Source organism: Colletotrichum navitas (genome assembly GCF_030913465.1).
Source record: "Colletotrichum navitas strain CBS 125086 chromosome Unknown LY79scaffold_1, whole genome shotgun sequence".
Lineage (NCBI taxonomy): Eukaryota > Fungi > Ascomycota > Sordariomycetes > Glomerellales > Glomerellaceae > Colletotrichum > Colletotrichum navitas.
This window is the reverse complement of record NW_026850547.1, coordinates 1,293,814-1,316,424: the sequence shown is the minus strand read 5'-3', so window position 1 is coordinate 1,316,424 and position 22,611 is coordinate 1,293,814. Positions and strand designations below refer to the sequence as shown.

The following is a 22,611-nucleotide window of genomic DNA, read 5'->3' as shown; positions in this document are numbered from 1 at the left end:
CTGAACTCACTTGGAAAAATGGATCGAACTTTTGGGGCATCCCCAAGAACACCTTCCGGGTGTCTACTTGAACCATACGCGCCAGAAGGTGTACTGTGGACAGTGGCTTATACCAAAACTCTTCCACAGCAGCTGCGGCAGCAGCGCCGACCAACACTCCTTCCATAGAGACGCAGAACCCTGTCCTTTCCTGATTCTACCAAAGTCGAAAAGGGCTTCTGTTTAAGCTGGTTAGAGTGTCAATTCCTCCATTTTGGTTTGATTCACCCATGAACCAAACATTCGATCCAATTTAGCCGTCCATGGCCACCACGGCACATCAATCAATCAAGTGGTCTACGATATCGAAATCCAGCCTCACATTTTGATACTAAACCCGACTAATGAAATGAATTCCGCAGAAACTTGAAGAGGAAAAAGTCCAAGAAACCTCTCCCCAACAATCAATGTACTAATACATGATCAACGTTTAGCAGCGTGCCAGCGTGAATCTCTACATTGGGGATGCTTAATACGTGAGGATCCTGTGAGAAATTCTACTTATAAAGGGATATTTTTGTGGCCAGGTAGAAGGAATGAAGCGATGGAGGAAGTCATCTGGCTCCTTTCTGTCGCGATGTTTTAGGGACCGTGTTGGTTCTACTCCTCGAACAAATATGAAAGAACCAAGGTTGGCAACCCCCTCTTCGGTGCATGAATCGGACCAGAGTTCTGGGTTTTCGATATTTGATTGAACGCGCGTTGCGTTGAACGTCAAAAGACATATAATATAAGATATCTTGGATGCCAATGAATTGGAAAAGGGCCCTCAAAAGAACGAGCGAGCGAGCGACTGCTGGCATCCATTTGAGCAGTGGATATCATGTCTCACCTTTCAACAAGGCAACCTGCGATAGCTTCATTTCTTCGATCTAGCCCAACACCTCTGCGATACCAACATTGTCCATTGTACGGATGCCTATCTAATTGAACCTTCGCTCCTCCTACTCCGGCTTCGCCTCCACTCCGCATGAGTTGGTAGTACTTCCTTGTGTATATTGGTCTGATGTCCTTATGACTACCCTGGCTCCTAGTGATCAAGGTGTCAATGTGTTATATGACAACGCGTAGGGTCCCCAACTACAATGCTGAGGAGTTTTGGTAAAGTGAATGTTCCTTGAGAACCATTGACAGGTGGCTAATGAGTGTGTAGCCTGGTGAGACAAGATGCTTTGAATGATGACAAAGGAAACGTATATAGTGGACATGAGATGTGAGTGGGTGATAAGAGGAAGGTGGTATCACAGCCTCGCTAACCCGCACATATGCATAGCGCAGGGGGACGGACTTCAATGAACAGTGAATTAGTTGTGGGACGAGCAGGAAATTGAGGCAATACTCGTTGTATTGGCGATATCTGTGATGTGAAGTCGCAAGGAGTGGGCTGCCAAAGTGGGCAGAGGCTGGCCGAGAAGAGGGAGGAGGAGGAGGGTCACGTGACCCAGTGGGGTCCTCCATCAACATTAGTTACATCCAGCAAATTGTCCTGGTAGCTTACCTCTTCATCCCTTCGGCTTGCCAATCGGATCATCAGGGAACCCAAAGATGAAAGTGCTGGTTATTGGAGCAGGTCTGGGAGGCCTGGTTTGCGCCATTGCTTGTCGAAAAGAGGGGTTTGAAGTTGTGGTGTTGGAACGGGCTGATCGGATTATTCCGGTAAGTCATGGAAAGCACGCCCGTCACCCGTTCCGTCTCTATACAAGATGCTCATAGCAGCTGACACTAGTGAAGATGGGCGCAGGGATTCAAGTACCGCCTAACGGAGCAAGAGTTGCGCGACAGTTGGGTTACTTGGGAAAATTGTCGGAGTGTGCCACTGTCCTCGATGCGATCGAGCTGCGTAGGTATGCCAATGGTGAGCATCTACACACGCTTTCGGAAAAGGATTTGTATAACGAATATGGCAATCCCTGGATGGTAATTCATCGAGCCGACTTCCATGCTGTGTTATGGCAGACTTGCAAGGAACTCGGAGTTGATCTATGCCTGGGCATGTCAGTTGAAGGTATCGACTTTGAGAACAATATCGTACGTCTGAAGGATGGCGAGGATATTCGAAGCGATATCATCATTGGAGCCGATGGTAAGTATAGTTCGGCTGGGTTGCTCAAGCCCGTAGTAAATGACCTTCGATTCACGCAACTAGGTATCAACTCAGTTTGCCGCGACCAGCTTCTTGGGTTACCCTCGCCTGCTGTGGAGACCGGAGACTTGGCGTATCGAGCAACCCTTCCGGCCGAGTATCTCAAAGCTCTGAACGACTCCCGTGTGGATGAGCTATGCGCCAGAAAGCAGGTCACGATATGGCTCGGCCCCGGCAGACATACCGTACTCTATCCTGTCAAGGGGGGACGAGAGTTTAATCTCGTCTTGATCAGGCCCGATAACATGCATACCAGTGAAAAGTGCGTCGAGGGGGACATTGGGGAGATGAGAGAAAGCTACACTGGGTGGGACGAAATGTAGGTCCAGCCGCGGAACCGACAGTCCAGCGTACGCCGTAACGGGGAAGTCCGGCACTGGTGTAGAATGCACATGCTGAAAGTCCACAGACTAACCAAGCTCATATCCCTGATACCAAAAGTCCAAAAGTGGAAGCTTTGCACTCATCCAGAGCTGAAGACATGGACTAAGGTATGTTTCTCTGGGTACTCAATGTCAGATACAATATGTTGACCATACAGGGCTCCTTTGCCCTCTTGGGTGACTCGTGCCATCCAAGCCTACCATACCAGGCACAAGGCGCAGCAATGGCTGCAGAGGATGGCGCTGTGCTCGGTAAACTTCTGGGCCTCCTGAAGGCTTCGGCCGGAGACAGCATGAAGCAAAAGGTTCCCGAGATCCTGAAGCTGTATGAGTCGCTGCGGAAGTCACGGACAACTGCGAACGTAGAGGGTTCCATGTCGAATCGGAAATGGCATCATGTCGAAGACGGGCCTGAACAAGAGGCTCGGGACGCTGAGCTGCGCGGGATGCCGTTGCGAGAAGGGCTGTCGCCGACGGGGTGGCGCTGGGTCGACAAGGAGTATCAGACGGAGCTTCTCGGGCGAGATTCCGTTGCTGAGGCGGTCGAGGCTTTCAAGCGATGGGAGGTTAGCTGTGCGTGAAGTCAAGCGGGTCACTGGGTCTGAGAAACATAAGGCAGCGTTCTTGTTTATTCAGCATGAAGTTAGTGTTATCTCCTCCATAGGAGCTGCATCTTTAGTCCACTTGAGACTATTGTACGAGGACGGTTGTATCGAAAAGATTGGACTATACACGGCCGAGGTACTTGTAAACAGCAAGTCGAGACTGAGTAAAAGAAATGAAGGCGATAATTTGAGATGCGCAACGACGCTCGCCTTGTTGGTAAGCCTGGGCATTCCGCAAACGAAAACAGAACAGGAAAAAACATTGTGCTAGGCTGTATCCTGCGATGATATATATCTCAAAGCGGCGATTAGGTTAAGAGTTCTAAAATTCGCAAGGAACTTACACAAGGTACTAGGCGTATTTCAGCAAATTGTATGTCTGGTGGATTGAGAGGGCTAGAACATCACACGGCTTGATCAAGACACAATCGAGTCGAGGAAAGGGGCCCAGCCCGAGAAGGATTCGAGGACACAATGAGGGGTGGTTTATCACATCTAATGGACTCGCATGAATATTGAATGCAAAACGGCTGTCTTTCTCCATCTACCTAATAAAACTCCTAAACGGCAACTCCCCATAATTTACCACCATCATCCAAATACCTGACCTTGCAATTTGCAAAACCGTCCGACACCAAAAAACAAAAATGAAAAAGCAAAGCACTGAAAAATGCCGCGGCGCATCGTTTACTTGATGTCGACCTTGTGGATCTCGGTCCACTCCTTTTCCACCTTGGGGACAGTGACGATGAGGATGCCGTCCTCCATCTTGGCCGTGATGGAGGGCGCGTCAATCTCCTCCCTGGCGGAGCCGGCGGGCGGCAGGGGCACGGAGCGGCTGAACATTCCGATCCTGCGCTCGCTCGACGTCATGGTCGCGAGGAAGTCCTCGTCGCCGGGGCGGTAGACCACGCCGGCGACGCGGAGCTCGCCCTTCTCGGCGTTCCAGTCGACGCCGATGTCGTCCTTCTTAGCGCCGGGGAGCGCGAAGTGCAGGACGTAGGCCTTTTCCGTGGCGAAGATGTCGGCGGGCGGCGTGAAAGAGGACTCGTCGTCGGCGAAGTCGGGGCCGTGGCCGCGGGAGCGGGGGCCGGGACCGGTGGTGTTGACGCCGAAGCGGGAAGCCCACTCGCGGATCTGCTGGGCGAGGGGGTGACCGGCGAACTGGTTCAGCCACTGCTGCAAGTCTCCGGGCAGGTGGTACGGCGGAGGCGGGGGCGGTGGTGGGTGGGGGTGGCCACCGAAGGATGGCGGGCGAGGGCCGGGGGAGGGGCGGCGGTGGTGGGGAGGGTGGGCGGCGAGGACCGTGAGGGGGGTGGGGACCGTGAGGAGGGTGGCCCCGCTTAGGGTGGCCCCGCTTAGGGTGGCCGGGGTCGCGGCCGTGGCGTCCGCGACCGTGCCGCCCTGGGCCGTGAGGATGGCCGCCCTCGGGGCCATCTTCGGGGCTATCGCGCATGGTGTCGGGGGAGCCATCCTTTTCCTTGTCGGAGAACTCGCCGCTCTCCTCAGCCGTGTCGCGCGCGTTGTCCTCAGCATCGTACATGGCCTCGTCGGGCTCGTTCATGCCGTGGCGTCCGTGATGGCCGTGGCGCCCCCTGTAGCCACTTCGGCTGCCGCCGCGACGTTGGCTGAAGCCGCCTCGGCGGGGTTCGCCCCAGCCGCCGTAGGCTCCCCATCCGCCGTGGCCGCTGCCGAGACCGAACTCGGCGCCGTGGTAGGGGAAGCCCGGCGGAACATTGGCCCACGGGGTGGAGTAGTCAACGCCAGCGCCGGCGCGCATGTTGGGGTTCATGGAGTGAATAAAGTTCCAGAAGCCCTGGGGGCCGTCTGGGTGGTTGAAGGGGTTGTTGTTGCCGTTTGGCCCTGCCCAAGACATGATTGCTACTGCTTGGTTGTAGATACAAGGTATATAAAGAGAGAGAGAGATGGAATATGGATTGTCAATATCGGAAAGCTGATGAAGCTGGAGGGGAAGAAATCTCTTGGTATTTCGTCGAAGAGAAGTCCACGTTATATACCATGAATGAGACGGACACCACACCCACATCACTGTAAGGCAAGAGCATGCGTACGTCTCCATCTGATACCGGCATGATTAAAGGCAAAAACACTTGCGTAGTCATCCCGAGCCAGTCAGGGCTCCGTACAACACACCTTGAGCTACTGGATCGAACAGAACAGAAAGGTTTCGAGTGAATGGGACATGGGAGGAGGTACACTGTCGCCACGCGTCCCGGGTAGGGCGCCCGGCCTAGCACCCATTGGATGAAGCCGGAGTGTGGCCGCCTTTCCTCACCAAGCAAGCCCCGACGTTCATGGCTTGCGACAAAAGCGCGCCATGGCACCCGAAACGAAATCGGCCGTACGCCCTGCATGCCCATGTCTGTCTACCTTTGGGAGAAGCCGCGTCTTCTCGGCCGCCCGTGGAGCCATCGTTCGACGGTGTCCCTGTCGGGCGTGTTACGCAGCTTCTGATAGTGACTAAGGGGAGCGAGCTGAGGTGTACACCAGGCTTGGGTGGGTTAAAGTTAAGGGACGGATGCTGACTGACAGGGGAACCGTTGTGGGGGAAAGTGGCGGAGACTTCTCGGTGCGGGAGGGCGACACGTCGGAGAGAGGAAAAAGTGCAGAGGTGCGTGTCACAGCTGCCTCGGGAGTGAAGCGTGGTGGTGCTCTCGCCACCGGGAGTGGAAAAGGCCGCGCACACCAGACCGAGGCCTCATGCACCGTCGCTAGTCGCGCTGGTCCACCTAACTGCTGCGCGGAGCTGTTGTCAGTCTAGTTTGTTGTCGTATGAGTCAAACGCGCCTGATGATGCGTCTGCCTGGATCGAGTTTACGGGGATATCGTCGACAAGATAGATGTCCAAGTTCTCTTCGATACCGCAGGCTTGAATTTAACAATGGGTTTTTAGAAAAACAAAAACAAAAATACAAAGTAAAAACTTACTTAGTCGTGGACACACTCCCGCCCTGCTTTTTGCACCAAGCAAACGTGACTAACAGACCTAACTAGACAGAAACCATATCAAGATATCAGGTTAGGCTCTAAACCATACTTTTTTCTTTTTTAGTGAGCGAGGTCCTTCGAATCAGATGTCCGGAGTGTTTTGGTTACTAACAGTTCGGCAGTAGGTAGTAATATTTGTTCTCTACTTTCCAAGGCTGAATTTTTGGAACGGGTTGCCTTGCAGACTTCCGAGCCTGAACCAGCGGGGCATTATGCCTAGACCGAATGCGAAAGGGGCGACGATGACAACTCCGAGGTTGACGAATGGCGGACGGGGTTCTCGGAGGCAAACCAACGAGGCGGCAGGCACTGACAGAAAAAGGTGGTGGTCAAGGCAGAACCAATTAGCTTAGATAATGAATGGTCCGCTGAAGCGAAGCTTGGGCCACCAAGCTATCACCTAGGTGTCCCTCCGTGCCTTCCTCTTCCCCTCCTCGGTTCCCTCCCGGCTATCTCTAATCTTCCCTGGCTGCCTGCCGCTTTCACTTCTCTCACCTTGCGCGGTCAACTAGTTTTTTTTTTTTTTTTGCCGCTTTAACTCGCTTCTCCCATTTCTTATGCTGTCCAACACCCATTTCGTTTGGTGCTTCCATCAAGTGATGGTCCACCAGAGTTGCAGATGCGCGGGCAACTCACCCAGCTCCCTTATTTCTCGGCGCATCTCGACTCACCGGCTACTGGATGCCGTCTTTGCCCATCTTTACAAGCCGTTCTCATCTCGCTCAATGCGCATTACGAGCCTCAGGGGGGGCTCCGCTACCACGCTCTAGGCTCTCCGAGACTCTCGGGCCAAGTAATTTGCTTTCATGGGCAGGCGCTTGCAACTTCAAGCTCAAGACGCCATTTGCTGCCGCCCAACCTCTAAGCGCCCACGACATACAGCCAATCATGGAGCTTCGCTAGGCAAGATGCCACCATGCATGGCTCCATCCTATGCAGCAGTTGGACGTTGCTCCAGGCTCTGTGGCTCCTGATGCCGCCCGCATGAGAGATGAGAGTGTACTGTACGTGAGCCACTTGGGCTCTCTCTCTCTGTCTTTCGGCTCCTAACGGTCCTGGGCAGCTGTCCCTCATTCATCCACCCATCCATACATAGGGCCCATATTCTCCATTGGCCCCTGCAAATGCCATGCCAGCCTGGTGAGTCCCTCTTGCGTAAAGTGATGTCTGGTGTCTGTGCCGTACGGGTTTGCCCCTCCCTCGCTGCCGCTGACGAAACCCCCGGTTACCCCCCCATCCCGTCTCATCCCATCCATCCCATCCTGCCCAATACTTCCCGCTGCCAGACCCAAACCCTACCTGGCGCTTCCGTCGTCCTATCTGTCACGTTCTTAATCTTTTTTTCATGAGCGCGTTTCCATCTACCTGACAAGTTGAACTTCTGCTCTCCCTCCTCTCGAAGCTCGCACTTTTTGGTGTCCTATATCCCGCCCGTGCCGCATCTGTTCCGTCCATCTCTCCGGCTTGACAAGCCGGCCGGCCATATATGCGACCTCTTCCGTAAAGACTCGGACCCCACCAACCCCCCATCAGCTGCGATCCTCTCCAGCATCCAACGGCAAGGCACGAAACGTCGACCTTCGACAGCTCCTATAAATAAATTCCCACCCCCCCTGGCCTGCAGACTTGAGCCCTCGCAGTGCGTCATTCGTAGCGTAGCCTGCACCAAGCCTGCGCGTACCTGCGCAAGTCGAACGCAAGATACCGACTCCTGCTACCTACCTAGACACGATTCGTCATGGAGCGCAGTCGCGGTGTCCCTGACGCCGAGCTGTTTCTCCACAAACCTGCCCAGGAGGACTGCGACAGCCCCACGGTCGAGCCTCTAAGGATATTCAAACCTCAGAGCCCCAATCCTTCAAACGACCGCTTCAAGTATCCCGCTCCCCCGTCCGCCTCCGGCTCGTCCTTCTTGACGAAACCGACCTTCCCTCTGCCGCCAGGCGCCTCGAGCTCCGCTGCACCGCTGCCTTACCCCGACGAAGAAGACCTCCGCCCCGGAAAACCGACCAAGCCCACCATCACTGCCCCAAAACGCTTCGGTTCCGACTACAATGATACCACCCCGCGCTTGAATGCCAGCCCTGTCGAGACGAAGAGCCCTACCCTCGCCGAACGGCGTGGTACGGGTCCGAGGCCCTTGGGCGCTACGTCTCCTCAGAGCCCAGTTGGCGACGACGGAGGTCTTTTCTCGAAGCCCCTGACCGCGCCACAACCTCAGCGTCCGCCCGCTTCTACCACAAACTACCCTTCTTACACCAAGAAGCCTTACTACCCTCCGCCCGCAAGCGCATCTAGCTCCTCGCCGCCTGCCCAGAGCCAGTACCAGAGCCGACCACCTCCGTCCTCTGATCATCTCGATATGCCTGGCCAGAGCAATGTGAACAGATTCGCCTCTACCGCTTCAACCTCGACAACCCGCGCCAGTCGCGGATCTCCACCCCCGCCAGAGACCCCGATTGTGGAGCCTGGGGTTGTCCCTGGCGGGGGCATCGAGGCGCGATATGCCGCGTCCGGTATCTCGGGCACCGCGACCTTGACCAGCCTGCAAGCGCAACAGGCACAGAGCGCCGCGGCCTCGCAGAGATTGGCCCAGTACGGCGGGGCACCGCCCCCGGCGCGGCCGTGGACACCAACCGAGAACCCAGAGAACCAACCTCACGGACCGCCGACGGTGTACCAGGGCGTGAACCCGCTGGCCAGCCCTACGCAGTCCACGTTCAGCCCTCCACCGCAGGCGGCGAACCAAGGGGACCAGCCCGCCCTCCAGGTCAGCGTACTCGAACAGGACTACCAGCGTCTTGGTTTAAACGACCCTCCTCCCGCCTACTCGAGCGTCACGCCCGCAAGCAACTCGTCCTACCCTGCCGAGAAACAGAGGCCTGCCCAGCAAAGAGCAGACTCCACGCCTTCTGTTGCTACATCCGCTGCGCAGTCGCCCCCGAAGAAGCCCGCGACAGCCGCTCCTGCTGCGGCGGGTCTGGCGTCGCCTGCTCTTCAAGGTCACCCGGCCTTCGCTAACGACCCGAGACCCGAACAGAATGGCGGGCAGCCTTCCGCAGCGCAGACCGCCCCGGTCGTGCAAACAGTCCAAGCCCCTGCGAGCTTTCAAGGCGCGGGTCCATCCTCGCCGCCTCCGCTGCCAGAAGGCTGGATTGCGCATCTTGACCAGAACTCCGGACAGTACTACTACATCCACCTGGCGACCCAGGCTACGCAATGGGAGTTTCCCAAGGGTCCCAACCCGATCCAGCATGAGGCAGCACCCTTGTCGCCTACCGCCTCGACATACGGCAATCCCCTCGCCTCGCCCATGTTCGGGAAGCAGCCTCTTGGGTCCCCCATGTTCCCCCCTCAGACACCAGGCTATGCTGAGAGCATCATGAGCGTCGCGGCTTCTCAGACCCCAACTACGGCTGGGTTCTCCGGACCGCCTCCGAGTGCCGGCGTCGATATGTACAGGATCCAGCCCACGAACGGTGTCTACTTCGGCCCCTACTTGCGATACTGCAACATGGACTTTGAGAAGGGCTCGTGGCTGGGAAGCATCATGATCGTGACAGACGCACCGCAGCCGCCTACTATCCACATCCACCCGAGCAACGACCTTTCGCCCAACCCGCGGCAGCTGATACCGCACAACATCTTCACGCACCAACGCTGGACGTTTTACAAGTATGACATCGATCTGCCCATGAGCGAGAGCGGAACTGAGAGATGGACGTACGCCGTCACATCCCACCTGGGATGTACGCGGTACGAGTTTGTCGTTGCCGGTCGTCACGAGACCGGCTGGAGGTTCATCGCCCACTCCAACAATGACTTCGCTGCATCAACATCCCAGAATGAACGCTCCAAGCTCGGCGGCGTGGGCTTCATGTGGAAGGACGTGCTCCAGAAGAACGTCGACTGCGGCGGCTTCCACGTCCAGCTTGGTCTGGGAGACCAGATTTACGGCGACAGGCTGTGGAAGGAAGTCCCCTTGCTGAAGCAGTGGCTGGCAATGAGCGGCCGAGACAACAGGAAGAACGCACAATGGACGGCGCGCCACGAGGAAGACGTCTCCCACGCCTACTTCCATTACTACACCAGCCACTTTGACCAGCCTTACTTGCGAGAAGCTTTCGCCCAGATCCCGCATATTCTGCAGATCGACGATCACGACATGTAAGTCGGAAAGCGGGCCCCGGTGCCAGGCATGCTTCTTCATTGGCTGACCCCCCTTTAGTTTTGATGGCTACGGCTCGTACCCCGAGTATATGCAAGGCTCGCAGATGTTCAAGAACGTCGGCCGCATCGCAGTCGAGATGTACCTGCTCTTCCAGCACCATACGACGGTGGAGATCCTCCGCAACGTCAGCAACGACACCGACCTCTTCACCATCACCGGCCAGGGCTGGCACTTTGTCAAGTACCTCGGTCCCGCGGTGGTAGTCGTTGGTCCCGACTGCCGATCCGAGAGGAACCAGACCCGCGTCATGGCCGGCCCGACCTACCAGGGCATATTCCCCAAGGTCGCGACGCTGCCGCCCAGCGTGCAGCACTGCATATGGATGGTGTCCGTACCGCTCGTCTACCCTCGCCTAGAGGCAGTCGAGAGCTTGGCCGGCGCCGTGGCGACCGGGAAGAAGGTCGTCAACTCGTCGTACAACCTGCTCGGCAAGGTCACGAGCTCGGTGGCCGGCGTCGTTGGCGGCAAGGACGTCGTGGCGCAGGGATTCACCCAAGTGAAGAAGGCCGTCGGCAAGTCCGGTCTCATGGGCAACGTCCTGAACCAGTTTGGCGAGATCGACATCGCCGAGATCCTCAAGGACATGTGGACGCACGACTCCAAAGACCTGGAGAGGACGTACCTCATCCGGACCCTCCAGGGCATCTCCCAGCAGAAGGGCATCCGCATGACTTTCTTATCTGGAGGTAAGTTAGCCTCGCACCTTGCTTATGCCCCGAACCCTCCCCTTCCCTTCCGTATGGTGCTAACGCAGTCTCTTTCTCTCTCCCCCCCCAGACGTCAACTGTGCTGGAGCAGGCCTGGTCCACGACCCGACGCACCCAAGCGACCACAAGACAATGTACCAGGTCATCACGTCGCCCATCGTCGCGCAGCCGGCGAGCAACTACATCCTCAAGCTTCTCCACAACAACAAGAGCCTCTACGTGCCGCAGAACGGCCACAAGTCCAACCACGAGGTCTCGGACACCAAGGAGGACATGATGGAGATCTTCCACACCGACGCCAGCGGCTCCGCGCGCGAGCTCAAGAAGCTCATGGGCCGCAGGAACTACGTCGCCGTCGTTGTGTACGACCCCGACGCCATCCCCGGCCAGCAGCCTCAGCTGCAGCAGCAGCAGCAGCCGCAGCAACCTCAGCAGGGCCTGCAGAAGCTGAGCCTGGCGGTGGACTTCGTGGTGCAGGGAGACGGCGCCTTTACGGCGCCGACAAAGTACGGGCCGGTGATTGTGCCCCACCTGGAGTTCGGTCGGTAGAAGGAAGAAAGGGGGAACGATGGGCTGAAGACTTTTCTTTTTAAATGAGTTTTTTTTTTTTTTTTTCCATCTTTTGTTGAGCTGGCAACGACTGTTTTTATTCATGTTCCATGTCCCCTCCCTTTTTATTTTTTTCTTGGATATTTCAATATTCTTCTCCCACCAATTCAGGCGAGCTGGAGAGAAGGATCAGGACACCCGGCGGCAACCTGACGAGCTGATGGTACTATCCATAGTTGAAACATTTACATGTCAACAAAACAGCCGTGTGCGTGTGTGTCCCTGGATCCCATGCTCTGCTCGTTGACCATCATCACATTTGGGCGAACCATGCAGCGTCTTTGGTCATTGTGATACGTTCCCAGTCGCTCTACCAAAAAACCCCAAGCCGCGAGAGGTCGTTCCGCCGCTCGCCGACACGCGGAGAGGCCTGTTTCCCCTCCTGTGTTACATACAGCCCAAGTCTAGAAGCTAGCCCATATTCTTCTTCCTTCTTCCAGACCCCCATTTTGTCGGGCCGTTTTCAGGCCCAATTTGCTCAAACTCGTACGTCGCTCGTTCTGCGCCCGCCTCAGGGCTTGCACTCCGCCGGCGCGATTCACAAGTCAAAGGTCTCCTTGATAATGCGCATGGTGTCCTCGGGACCGTGGACGGAGTGGCCAATGGTGCGCTCGTCGACATAGATCTCGTAGTCATTACCGCCCTCAAACGTCTTGTCGCCAAAGAAGTGGATCTGTTCGTACTTGATGCCGCCCTCCTTCTTGGCTTCGTCCTCAAGGTGCTTCAGGCAGTACGTCTTGTCCCAGCCTGCGGGGAAGACGTCGAAAGAGATCTGGCCGCCGACGGAGAAGGTCAGGCCGAGGTGGCCGAAGCGCTCGCGCAGCTTGGCGACGAAGTCGCGGCGGATATTGTGGACCTTGTCGTACTCCTCAAAGGCCAAGCGCTCGGCGGTGGAGGCGTTGCGGCCAATGGGTGAGATGTTGATCATGCCGTTGCGGAACTCAATGAAGGTGCCACGCTTGATGGGGATTTCGAGGTCGGCGATGTGGTGCAGGGCAAAGTTGACGAGCTCCTTGTACTGGTCCTCGCCGATGAACTTGATGAAGCTGTTGGAGGCAAGAGGCTGGCCGAGCTTGAAGGCAGTCAGGCCGTTCTCGGAGAAGCAGAAGTCGAAGAGGGCGGTGACGGGCGTGGAGGCGTTGCCGAGCTGCTCCTGCTGCTTGGAGTAGTCGGAGCCGCCGACGAAACCGATGGCGCACTTTTGGCGGAGGCGGGCGAGGAGTTCGAGCATCTCGGGGGAGGCATGCTAGGACAAGGGAGGGACAAGGGTTAGCTTAGGTTAGAGGAGGCAGGGCGGTACAAGCGAGCTTGGGAAGATGCGTCAGGGTATGGAAGCTTACACGACGGGCGGGAGTGAGAGTCTCGTCGACGTCAAAGAGACAGATGGTATTGCGAAGAGGACGATCCTCAAGAGGAGGGTAATTAGGGACGGTAGTAGCCATTGCGACAAACTGATCGGTAAATGCGCAGACAAAAGAGGTCGGGTCGAGAGCGCAACAGTTTGGGTATCGTGGATTTGAAGTCGAGTCAAGGTCCCTTTGGAATGCACACACACACGCACACACACAAACCAGAAAGGGTATTTCTTTTTGGAAAGGAGGCGGTCAAGAAGAAGGCCGTAGCTCTTTTCGGGATGTGACAGGCACGGCGCGGGGTTGCTTCTGGGATGGCGGGGCAAAGGGGGGGGGGGCTGTTTTGCTAGTCAAGGGTCTCTGGGGCAAGAGAGAGATGATTGGGTTTGAAGCTGCAGGCGCAAAGAACAAACAAACAAACAACCACTGCCATCCATGGCGATGTTGCCTTTGCTTTATATCCTTGATCAGAACTGTATATTGACCTTTTCATGGCATTGACGCACATGATTCGACAATGGAGTCGGTACCGCCCTGACTGAACCTGTCAGTTCCTCAACTGACAGATCTCACAGAGTGACTAACGCCCATGCCGATCTGTCATCCTCTTCCAAGGTCCACGCTGGCCTTACGGTTCTAAGGACAGCTTGCTCTTCACGTTTACATTTGGGCCGTCCATACTGAGACCGTTGGCTTTGAGCCGAGATGAGGGTGATCGTTTTTGAAACGACCCAGCTGCGCGTCCACGCAAGTTGTGGCAGTGCTCGATGACGAATATACCTGTTTACATTGCAGTCCCAGAAACGTGGTCACATTATCTCCCATGCTAAGGCACCTTGGATGAAGACATCGTGGCCTCTGCAAGGTTCCTGGCCTGCCTTGAAAGTCGCTAGAGGCGCAAGGGACCATTGATTCTGGCGGGCGAGAGAGCACTGACATAACGCTAGACCGTGGCTGATCGTCGCTGCCTGAATAAATCCCCCTTTGGCGCGGCCGAGCAGGGATGTGTGCTTCGGGTCTAATGGTGGAGTCGGGACGGCACAGGGGAGGTTGTGCATCGTTCCGATTCGGTAATTGGACGGTCATTCACTTGGACTTGTCACATTCGGGCTCATGTCCTAAGCAAACATGCACCATAGACACAGCATGGCATCTTTGCAGGACGTATTGGCTGGAAAGGCCAGATATTGCGGTTTATTGCGAACTAGGTAGGTGGGCATGAAAATAAGGAGACCTGTATCCAGCTACGCCTCTCTGTTAATGAAACATGTAGGCCACGAATGGCTCATTCTTCCCACTCATTCGAGCGGCCCGAGTATGTCGTCTTACCCTAAGAATTACCTGGTAAGTCAACGTGTAAAAGCCATTTGCATCAAGTTGTTAAACCTACCCCAGTGACAATGGGCGATTCGAGAGAACACTCCTTTTCACGTGTGGATGCAACCCTCTCGATGTTAGGCCCTGTCAAAGTCAGTGTTAGTCTTGAAGGACGAAGTGATAGCTCAAGTTGTGTGATTCTTTTTCTTACCTTGGTTGGCCGCTGTACCACTCGTAGCCTCCCGCCCCTTACTCTGGCCTCCGGTGCAAACGCCTTCGTCCTCATCCAAATCGCCCTTCTGGAACATGGTGCCATCTTGGTCATCTCGCTCAGTTTGCGACCCAAGCCCTGCCGCCTCATAGGGCTCTTCTTGTCCCGAGAACCTTTCACTCTTTGAACTTGTTTTTGCCTCTGCCGTCGTAGAGTGCAGTGGATCTCTCAGAGACTTCTGGCCCCTCTTCCCATCCCCGCCATCAACATCACTTTCATCCGTCCCAAAACTGCGCTGGCCTCCGCCACTTTGAAACATGCCATCCCCAACTTCACTAGAGTTGCGGACCTTGTCAGCTTCTTGGCCACCACTGAAACCAGCGGCAACTTGCTTCCCAATGCCAGCGAGATCTCTCTTCTCCCCGCCGCTGCTGTAGGCAGAAAACGCCTTCTGAGCAACGCCGCCAATTTTATTGTACTCTGGACCCTTGCCAGCGGCTTGGTCGGCTTGATAGTTGGCAAAGACCTTTTTGGCCTCCAGACCAACCTCTGACCATTGCTGATTGCTACCTGAGATTTGGGACGAATCCTGTTGGCTCTCTTGGCCTTGCCCGGTTTGTTCCTTGCCGGCGAGCTGCTGGGCCAGATCGGTGACTTTGTCGAAGCCTCCCATTGTGTTTTTGGGGGTTTGTCGATGATAAGTAGAGTCTCTTATTGGTTAAGACCGATATTAAACTGATGGATTTGTATAATTACCTGTCAAGAGGATATGAGAATTGACAGCTTGTTATCCGGGAGAGGAACCAAGAGGCTGTGACAGATACTGACATCTTTTATATCTCTCGCTCGCCGTGGTAGCACGGAGAAGATCCCACGATATCATCACACGAGTCCAGCTCTCATAGGCACAAGGTTACCGAAATACACAGACGATCCGAATGGCATAGCCTGGCATACGCATCCGAGCTGTGAGAGCGAACACGCCAGATGAAACCTTGGGTTCCACCTTGCGAAGAACTTGGGAAGTTCGTCTCGATGAGCAGCTACAGCTCGGCTGTGGATGCCTCTCATCGAGGAGCACGGCGTGTCCCAATCCTGTGCGAAACAGACATATCAGATGATCCTCGACGTGCGCAACGTGGGACTGTGCCTTAATTCAGAAGAATCGACCAATGTGAATGTCTGCTCGCTAAACGAAACAGTACTCGTCCCTCGTTGGGCATGTTAGTACTTGGGAAGACCAATAGCGGAAGGAAACAACCGATGTGTGGCAGATTCGTCATCAAGATGAATATATGGTAGAAATTTTGTGTATCGAACACTTATGTGATTGCCTGGGCTCTCCTCCTTTGTACTGCTAAGGTAAAGACTGTCTAGATAGGAAAACGGAGAATCGTTTGTTTCTCATCGGACACAATGCTGGGGTATACGTATATATGTAATATACTGGCACAAATACTGATGCGGCCTCGTGTACGTACGCTAGCAAGGAGATACTGATAACGTTAAAATGTAAAAGGATAGGACACGTCGGTCCAAACCCCGGTCAACTCAACAACGACGTTGAAAATGGTGCTAACCGTCCACAGCACGATCAATCCGTATCCTATTTTGCGTGACATCACCCACTTGTTCATCGGAACAATGATCAAGAGGGCTAGTAACGTAAGGAGCAGAGTGATAGCAGAAATCATCAATGTGCCTCCGATCTGGATTTCATACGAGTGATATTTGAATGGCCTGTCAGGGTGCTTCTTATGCCGATGATTGGCAGCCTGGACCATCATGTAAACACCGCCGATGCCAATACCAAGAAGGATATTAAGCATGGGACCGCCGAAACAAGCGGATCTGATGACTTATTAGCAGGGACATGGGTAAATCGAGCCATAGGGGAACTTACAGAGCCATAACGGGAAATCCAAGCCGGGCAACAGTGATGTCGGCAATCAGGTCACCTACACTGTTTCCCGCTGCAAAGATAGTCAGCCCGAGAAGTGCTTCGGAGATGCCGAATATCACTCCAAAGGCTTTCAGGACGCCAACCACTTCGCTAGCAATAGTGGAGATCCAGGCGATGGCGATTATGAACCCCATGAAGCACAGCAGGAAGTGATACTTGGGCCGTTTATCGGGGCTCGTTGTCAAGAGCAGAAATCCAAGTAGTGCCGTAGACGCCATGAGTGTATAGAGAACGAGCCTAACAAGGGTCTTGTACGGTTGATCGAAGTCCTCTTTCATGTTCGCCCATAATATAATGACGGCAAATACAGGACCGGTGAAAAGTTGAATCACGACAAGCCATCTGTTCCAATGTCCGGAATCATCGGCAGCGACAAGGCTGCTTTCAGAAAGCAACAATGTTGCTTTTTTGGTGTGTTGCGGATGTATTTCCGCCGACACACGCGCACCATTCGGGGATTCGATTGCGATGAGCGCTGGAGAGGCCTTCGGAGAGTAATCCCTTGGCGACCGATCAATGGAATGCACAGAATGCACACGAGAATGTGACATGGTGCTCCGTCTGAAGCGCTGCCACTCCGTCTCTTCCCCGATACCGTCGTAGGCAGCTGCTGGAGTCATAACATCGCAATGAGCATGTTCCCGCATCAACGGATCCGCGCCAGTTTCATCCAAGGAATCGTCGGCGCTCTCGTTTTCTACCACCGGTAGCGTCACCACCAGTAGCAAGATGCTTGGGACAGAGATTGCACTGACAAATCTGTCCCAATGACTCTTCTGCTTCCAGCCCAGCAAGGTCGGGAACAATGTTGCCCAGAGGATGTGCGGTGGGGGTAAGATTGCGTATGGCCACCACCTCACTGGCTTGGGAGTGACCAATTTATAAGGTGCCAAAGGAACTTCTAGGCGAGTTACGCCGGACGACGTGAAGTACTCGGTCTGCTCATTCTGGGCAGCTGGCGTCAGTGCAAGAGGCGACTCTGTATAGCCAGGGAAAGGCGACATAGGAGAGGACCTGTCGCTGAAGCTTCCGCGCCGACTTGGTATTTGAAGTGAAGGTAGGACACCAGGGGACGGCCGAGGCTCGATGGCATTGCTAACACCTGAATCTTGACGTTGGGGTGGCGCCATATCAACTGGGGGAGGTGCCAAATTGCCACCGATTTTGAAAGCCGGCGATCGACTTCGGTTCCTAGCGTCTTGGGCCTTGACCTGTAGGATTGGGTTGGCGTGGGCCGCCGAAGGGGGAAAACGCCAAGGGGAGGGATCTCGGCTGGTGACGGAACCCGGAACGTCGCCAGATGACAAGGCACGATTCCTATTCTGCCCAAACTCTTCAACCGCGCCGATTGTGTATCTTCCCGAGTCGGAGGGCGGCCCCAAGATCGTATTTGTTTCGCTGACACCCCCGAGATGGTTGACCGAGTATGCCCGGCCATGCATCGGTCGCATTCTGTGGTTGCTTTCCTTTTGTAACTGTGCAAGAGTTGACCGGAACTCCAAGGCACCGACCAAACTAGGGCGGATAGGCGTGAGGGTGTTGCGTCGTCTGCCTCTAGGTCGCAACACTCGCATGCTGCTTGCCATCTCCGCCACAACGTGCCGCCCATGGTCGCTATCCTCCACCTCATCTTGTTCTTCAGCGTGACCATCAACTTCAATTCTTGGTCCCGCTTCCAACATATTGATGTCCCTGGTGCTAGAGGCGACCACAGACGTTACGCGGCGGTCCTCTTCGTTAGGATCATCCCGGTACGGCTCCGGAGCCAGTTCGTCGCTGAGATGCCCCACCGCTCCGTATACATGGCCTCGTGCCGCTGCTTCACGGGCGCGCTGCTGACTCCGCCTCGTTGAATACCAATGCCAGGTAACAACGGTAACCACGTAAAACATGTAATAGCAAATCATCGTTATGCATTCCCATAGATGCAGATGGCCGTCGGCCAGGAACAGCATGGTAAAGCATACGGCGACGATGAAGAAGGATAGATCCCGGACATAGGTCTTCCTCCCCACTTTGAACTCGCGGACCAGCGCCATCGATCCGGCTACCACGGCGGTGATGAAGCCCGCTGCGCCGATCAGCTCTCCAACCGCCATGCTGGCGCTATTGGAGCTCATGGCCGCAAAGGTGCTGAAGACGTCGGGAGAGCCATTGCCAAAGGCCAAGAACGTGACGCCAGCTAGACTCTCGCTGAGGCCCAGAATGGCAGAGATGGTGTTGAGGTTGACACTGAAAAAATCACTGGCGGCGATGCCGATGGTGGTGAAGAGCAAGCCGAGCCAGCACACGAGGATGACAAAGGCCAAGGACTGGACTTTGGCAAGACCGCAGTAATAAAGCGTCAGGTAAGAGAGGAGGCCAGGCTCGTCGTCGGCGCAGTGCGCCTTAACAAAGGCACACTGGTCGTCGGCGCGGTGGACATCGCGGCATGCTGTGAGCTCGGATCGTTTGGTGAGGGCGGAGGTGTCTTGTAGGCGAAGTTGTCTCTCGGTCGTCTTGCTCAAAAGGGACCACAACGCCAATAGAGATATCAGAAAGACAGTCGCATAGAATGGCCGCAAACGGAGGCCGCTCCCTCGAAGCTTGGAGTCCGCTGGCATGCTGACGTCAAACCTGGTGTGCAATTGGCTCATCCGAAGCCATGGCAGATCGCACTTGTGTTGGCGTCCGTGTGATACCGCTCGTTCCGCTGCTCGAAGAGGAATGTGTGTCTCTCAAAAGAGTCGCAATACATACAAGAAAAAGGCTACGGCGGGTTTGAGCTGAAGTGCGAAAATGCGCAGCGCTCTTCCATATTCATGTACCGTTGGTTCATTGAGATCTGAGGGAGGCAGCCCGCGAAAACCTGCCTAAGAATCCCAGGAACCGGGGAGCGTCGCAAGTTCTTGGCCAGTCCACAGGCAGTGCCCCCGGTTGAAACAAGCCAACGCCTAACAAAGGCACAGGCTAACTGTCAGCGACGTGGCTGTGTATCGCAGAAGCGGCAACTCGAAGAGAGAGGGGCTGATTGGAACGGCAACTGCAAGAGAACAGTTCCACAGTAACTGGCAGAAACCATATTGCGTCACGTGCTGGTAATTCATGCTGGAATTTGGACGAAACGGATCAGTCAGGATTTCAGCTTCCCCGCGCCGGCCCGAAAGGATGGCATTTGCTCCTGGTATTTAAGGCCAAAACCCTTTATTGTTGTTTCGCGTCCCGTCGCTTGGGGCGTGCTTGGTGGGGAAAGTAAACACAAGGCCGGCGCTCAGAGCACACAGCACAGCAACAATCAACAAATCTGACGACAACCTCAGTGTCAACAGCACAAAGATGCCTCGAGTGGCCCAAGTACCGCGCGCCAGCAGCGTCAGAGCGACCTCTGGGTCGATGAATGCATCGCCATTCAAGAACTCACCAGTCAAGTATGTTTGCGACCTTATCACCTCGCCCACATTGCCTAGCAACGGGACTAAACGTCATCCAGAATCCCCCTCAACGACGATGCGGAAGAAAAAGCGCGGCGAGCGCATTCACGCCATGCATTTCACGAGCGCCAACGCAACGAACTGAAGGCAGCCGCCGCGACGCCTTTGCGCAGGAACAACGGCAGCTTGGAAGACCTTGAGAATGACACACCAGGCTCGAACCCCAAGACACCACACGCCCGCGGGAGCCGCGGTAGGCACATTGTTGACGACGATGACGAAGGCTTCGTCGTTAGCGGAAGCGCGGTCACGCCTATGAAGCGCGTTCCGATTCTCGCCAACTTCGAAGAATGGATGAAGATGGCAACGGACAACAAGATCAACGCAAACAACTCCTGGAACTTCGCACTGATCGATTACTTTCACGACATGTCCTTACTCAAGGAGGGCGATGGAGTCAACTTTCAGAAAGCCAGTTGTACGTTAGACGGCTGTGTAAAGATCTACACTAGCAGAGTCGACAGTGTCGCAACCGAGACTGGCAAGCTTTTGAGTGGTCTTGCGGACAGCAACAAGAAAAAAAGCAAGGAAGGTGACGATGCTGAGGGTGAGGAGAGTGAGGAGGAGATTGATGAGGAAGGTAACGTTACGAAGAAGCCGAAGCGGAAGGTATGTGCGAGAGCTCCCTGTCCACAACGAAATCCTAACTCCAGCAGACCCAGCGATCCTCCGAGGCGACCCTCGCGCCTTCTTTCTCCTCGCTCCAGCTCAAGAAGTTCGAATTGGAGTTCGCCGTAGACCCTCTTTTCAAGAAGACTTCGGCCGACTTCGACGAAGGAGGTGCCAAGGGCCTGCTTCTCAACCATCTCATGATCGATGCACAGGGACGTATCGTCTTTGACAGTAGCGATGATGTCGGCGACGCGCATACCTCGAAAACAAGAAAGAAGAACGACGAGGCCGAGGATGAGGACACTGAAATGCAAGATGCTTCGGCGTTACAAGAAGAACATGAGCAGGAGGAAGACACTGAAGACGTGGAAATCGACGTTGGAGCGTTAGGTGCCAAGTTCTTCCCCGACTTGGGCCGCCTTGATGAGCTGGACGTCTGTCCATCCTTGAAGAACTTTGACCTCGGCAACCCTTCAGGGTCTATGGATATTCCTTTTCTCAAGGCGCCAGAGGACTGGAGAGGAGACCAGGACAAGGACAAGTCCCCAGACCTGCTCGGAGATAACTCTGGCATGTTTATTGACGGCGACAACGCGGCTGGCTTCGACGACGACGACCTTGGCCTCGGCGGCTTCGAAATCGGTGCGGATGTCGCATTCGGTGAGGGCGGCGAGGCTTGGGCGAGGGAAGCTGCGCTTGAGCCGCAGATGCGAGTCTACGACGCCGGCCTTGGCGAGGATGCTGCTGGAGGCGATGGCGTAGAAATGCTCGATCAACGCGACGGTGATTTTGTCGTGTCAATGTCCCACGCACAAAGCGCCGACAAGATGCATGAAGATATCCTCGGTTACTTCGACCAGGCCTTGCAGAAGAACTGGTCCAGTGCTGAGCACTGGAGAATCCGAAAGATCAAGGATGTCAACAAGCCCGTAGGCCCCGCCCGCGTGCGGAAAGAGAAGGAGCCCTTCGAAATCGACTTCTCTGCGCCACTCGACCAGAGCTTGGCCGATGTACTGTTTACTCAGGCCTCCAGCAACTCGGCCATCTCCATGCCCAAGAAGGACTGGAAGTCGAAGTCACGCAACTTGCTTCCAGACGACAAGCACTTCAACTCCAAGTCACTTCTCAACCTCTTCCTCAAGCCCAAGGCTCGCCTTAGCAGACGGCGAGTCTTGAGCAACAGGGGCGGTATGTTCGGCACTGCTGGGCCAGAGAGGGATGTACCAGAAGGCGAGATGGATGAGGCATTCTGGGCACAACAAAAAGCACCGATGAAAAATGAGGAGGAGACGCCGTTGCCGGAAGGAGACTACGACGCCAACTTCTTTCAGGACGATGCTCTTCCTTTCGCTGGAGGTCTGGAGGACGAGGACGATGAGTTTGCGGATGCCCGTGAGCATTTCTCGCCCATGGCCGAGGGTGATGCTGGCGCCACCGAAGCAGCTGGCTTAACAGCCCTGCTCGGCGGCGATACTGCAACCAATGCTCTCACCGGTGCCTTCGGGACGACGCTAGTCACGCAAACTCGCCGTCTCCGCCCAGACTACGTGCAATACGCACGTGTGGCCAAGAGGGTGGACGTCCGGCGGTTGAAGGAGGAGATTTGGAAGGGCATGGACCTGGAACGGCTGGATGGTGTAAGTAAACCCTTTGGCTTGTGTTCGCACCGCAGCATGTGTACTGACTCAGATACCAGGACTCTGCACCGCCGACCAACGATACTGCGGCTGCCACACCCGAAGAAACGTCCAAGGACACATCACTGAGATTCACCGAGGTCATGAATGGTCTGCACTCGGTCTACCCGAAGCAGATGATGGAGGATATCTCGACGAGTTTCTGCTTTATCAGTCTGCTACATCTCGCCAACGAAAAGGGTTTGGTCATCGAGAAGACTCCTGAGCTTACGGAACTAAACATCCGCAAAGACTGGACTGCTGAGATCACAGGGGCGGAGTAG

At 55.3% G+C, this 22,611-nt stretch overlaps 8 protein-coding genes across 8 annotated transcripts; 4 read left to right on the top strand and 4 right to left on the bottom strand.

The window, feature by feature from the left end:
• Window positions 1–1,584: 1,584 nt before the first annotated feature.
• On the top strand, window positions 1,585–3,146 carry LY79DRAFT_585825 (uncharacterized protein; the record flags this gene model as incomplete). Its single annotated transcript, XM_060560545.1, has 5 exons — window positions 1,585–1,695; window positions 1,771–2,122; window positions 2,186–2,501; window positions 2,592–2,673; window positions 2,724–3,146. The coding sequence occupies 5 exons, from the start codon at window positions 1,585–1,587 to the stop codon at window positions 3,144–3,146; spliced, it is 1,284 nt and encodes a 427-aa protein (XP_060420831.1).
• Window positions 3,147–3,650: 504 nt separating this feature from the next.
• Window positions 3,651–4,978, bottom strand: LY79DRAFT_14998 (HSP20-like chaperone). The gene is made up of 2 exons (XM_060551038.1): window positions 4,819–4,978; window positions 3,651–4,387 (listed from the first exon to the last, which is right to left on the bottom strand). The coding sequence occupies exons 1-2, from the start codon at window positions 4,844–4,846 to the stop codon at window positions 3,858–3,860; spliced, it is 558 nt and encodes a 185-aa protein (XP_060420830.1). The 5' UTR covers window positions 4,847–4,978; the 3' UTR covers window positions 3,651–3,857.
• Window positions 4,979–7,031: 2,053 nt separating this feature from the next.
• LY79DRAFT_14844 (uncharacterized protein) lies at window positions 7,032–7,723 on the top strand. The gene is made up of 2 exons (XM_060551031.1): window positions 7,032–7,183; window positions 7,243–7,723. The coding sequence occupies exons 1-2, from the start codon at window positions 7,113–7,115 to the stop codon at window positions 7,526–7,528; spliced, it is 357 nt and encodes a 118-aa protein (XP_060420829.1). The 5' UTR covers window positions 7,032–7,112; the 3' UTR covers window positions 7,529–7,723.
• A 194-nt stretch (window positions 7,724–7,917) lies between these two features.
• LY79DRAFT_664636 (WW domain-containing protein) lies at window positions 7,918–11,666 on the top strand (the record flags this gene model as incomplete). Its single annotated transcript, XM_060562926.1, has 3 exons — window positions 7,918–10,346; window positions 10,408–11,096; window positions 11,188–11,666. 3 exons carry the CDS (start codon window positions 7,918–7,920, stop codon window positions 11,664–11,666), a joined length of 3,597 nt encoding a protein of 1,198 aa, XP_060420828.1.
• Window positions 11,667–12,264: 598 nt separating this feature from the next.
• On the bottom strand, window positions 12,265–13,168 carry LY79DRAFT_574663 (eukaryotic phosphomannomutase; the record flags this gene model as incomplete). The annotated part of the gene is made up of 2 exons (XM_060559616.1): window positions 12,265–12,972; window positions 13,067–13,168. 2 exons carry the CDS (start codon window positions 13,166–13,168, stop codon window positions 12,265–12,267), a joined length of 810 nt encoding a protein of 269 aa, XP_060420827.1.
• A 1,204-nt stretch (window positions 13,169–14,372) lies between these two features.
• Window positions 14,373–15,542, bottom strand: LY79DRAFT_14873 (uncharacterized protein). Its single transcript, XM_060551033.1, has 2 exons — window positions 15,435–15,542; window positions 14,373–15,362 (listed from the first exon to the last, which is right to left on the bottom strand). Exon 2 carries the CDS (start codon window positions 15,277–15,279, stop codon window positions 14,581–14,583), a length of 699 nt encoding a protein of 232 aa, XP_060420826.1. The 5' UTR covers window positions 15,280–15,362; window positions 15,435–15,542; the 3' UTR covers window positions 14,373–14,580.
• A 569-nt stretch (window positions 15,543–16,111) lies between these two features.
• Window positions 16,112–19,172, bottom strand: LY79DRAFT_503873 (sodium/calcium exchanger protein; the record flags this gene model as incomplete). The annotated part of the gene is made up of 2 exons (XM_060553447.1): window positions 16,112–16,457; window positions 16,510–19,172. The coding sequence occupies 2 exons, from the start codon at window positions 19,170–19,172 to the stop codon at window positions 16,112–16,114; spliced, it is 3,009 nt and encodes a 1,002-aa protein (XP_060420825.1).
• Window positions 19,173–19,884: 712 nt separating this feature from the next.
• Window positions 19,885–22,611, top strand: LY79DRAFT_503348 (barren protein; the record flags this gene model as incomplete). Its single annotated transcript, XM_060553390.1, has 4 exons — window positions 19,885–19,976; window positions 20,039–20,648; window positions 20,696–22,288; window positions 22,348–22,611. The coding sequence occupies 4 exons, from the start codon at window positions 19,885–19,887 to the stop codon at window positions 22,609–22,611; spliced, it is 2,559 nt and encodes an 852-aa protein (XP_060420824.1).

Bases quoted from the DNA above. Each gene is read 5' to 3' on its own strand.
- LY79DRAFT_14998 (XM_060551038.1), bottom strand. From the start codon at position 4,846: ATGGGGAGCCTACGGCGGCTGGGGCGAA. The intron at 4,388-4,818 runs CCCCGCCGAGGC...ACCCACCACCGC, and splicing joins CCTACGGCGGCTGGGGCGAA to CCCCGCCTCCGCCGTACCAC.
- LY79DRAFT_14844 (XM_060551031.1), top strand. From the start codon at position 7,113: ATGCAGCAGTTGGACGTTGCTCCAGGCTCTGTGGCTCCTGATGCCGCC. The intron at 7,184-7,242 runs GTACGTGAGCCA...GGTCCTGGGCAG, and splicing joins ATGAGAGATGAGAGTGTACT to CTGTCCCTCATTCATCCACC.
- LY79DRAFT_14873 (XM_060551033.1), bottom strand. From the start codon at position 15,279: ATGGGAGGCTTCGACAAAGTCACCGATCTGGCCCAGCAGCTCGCCGGC.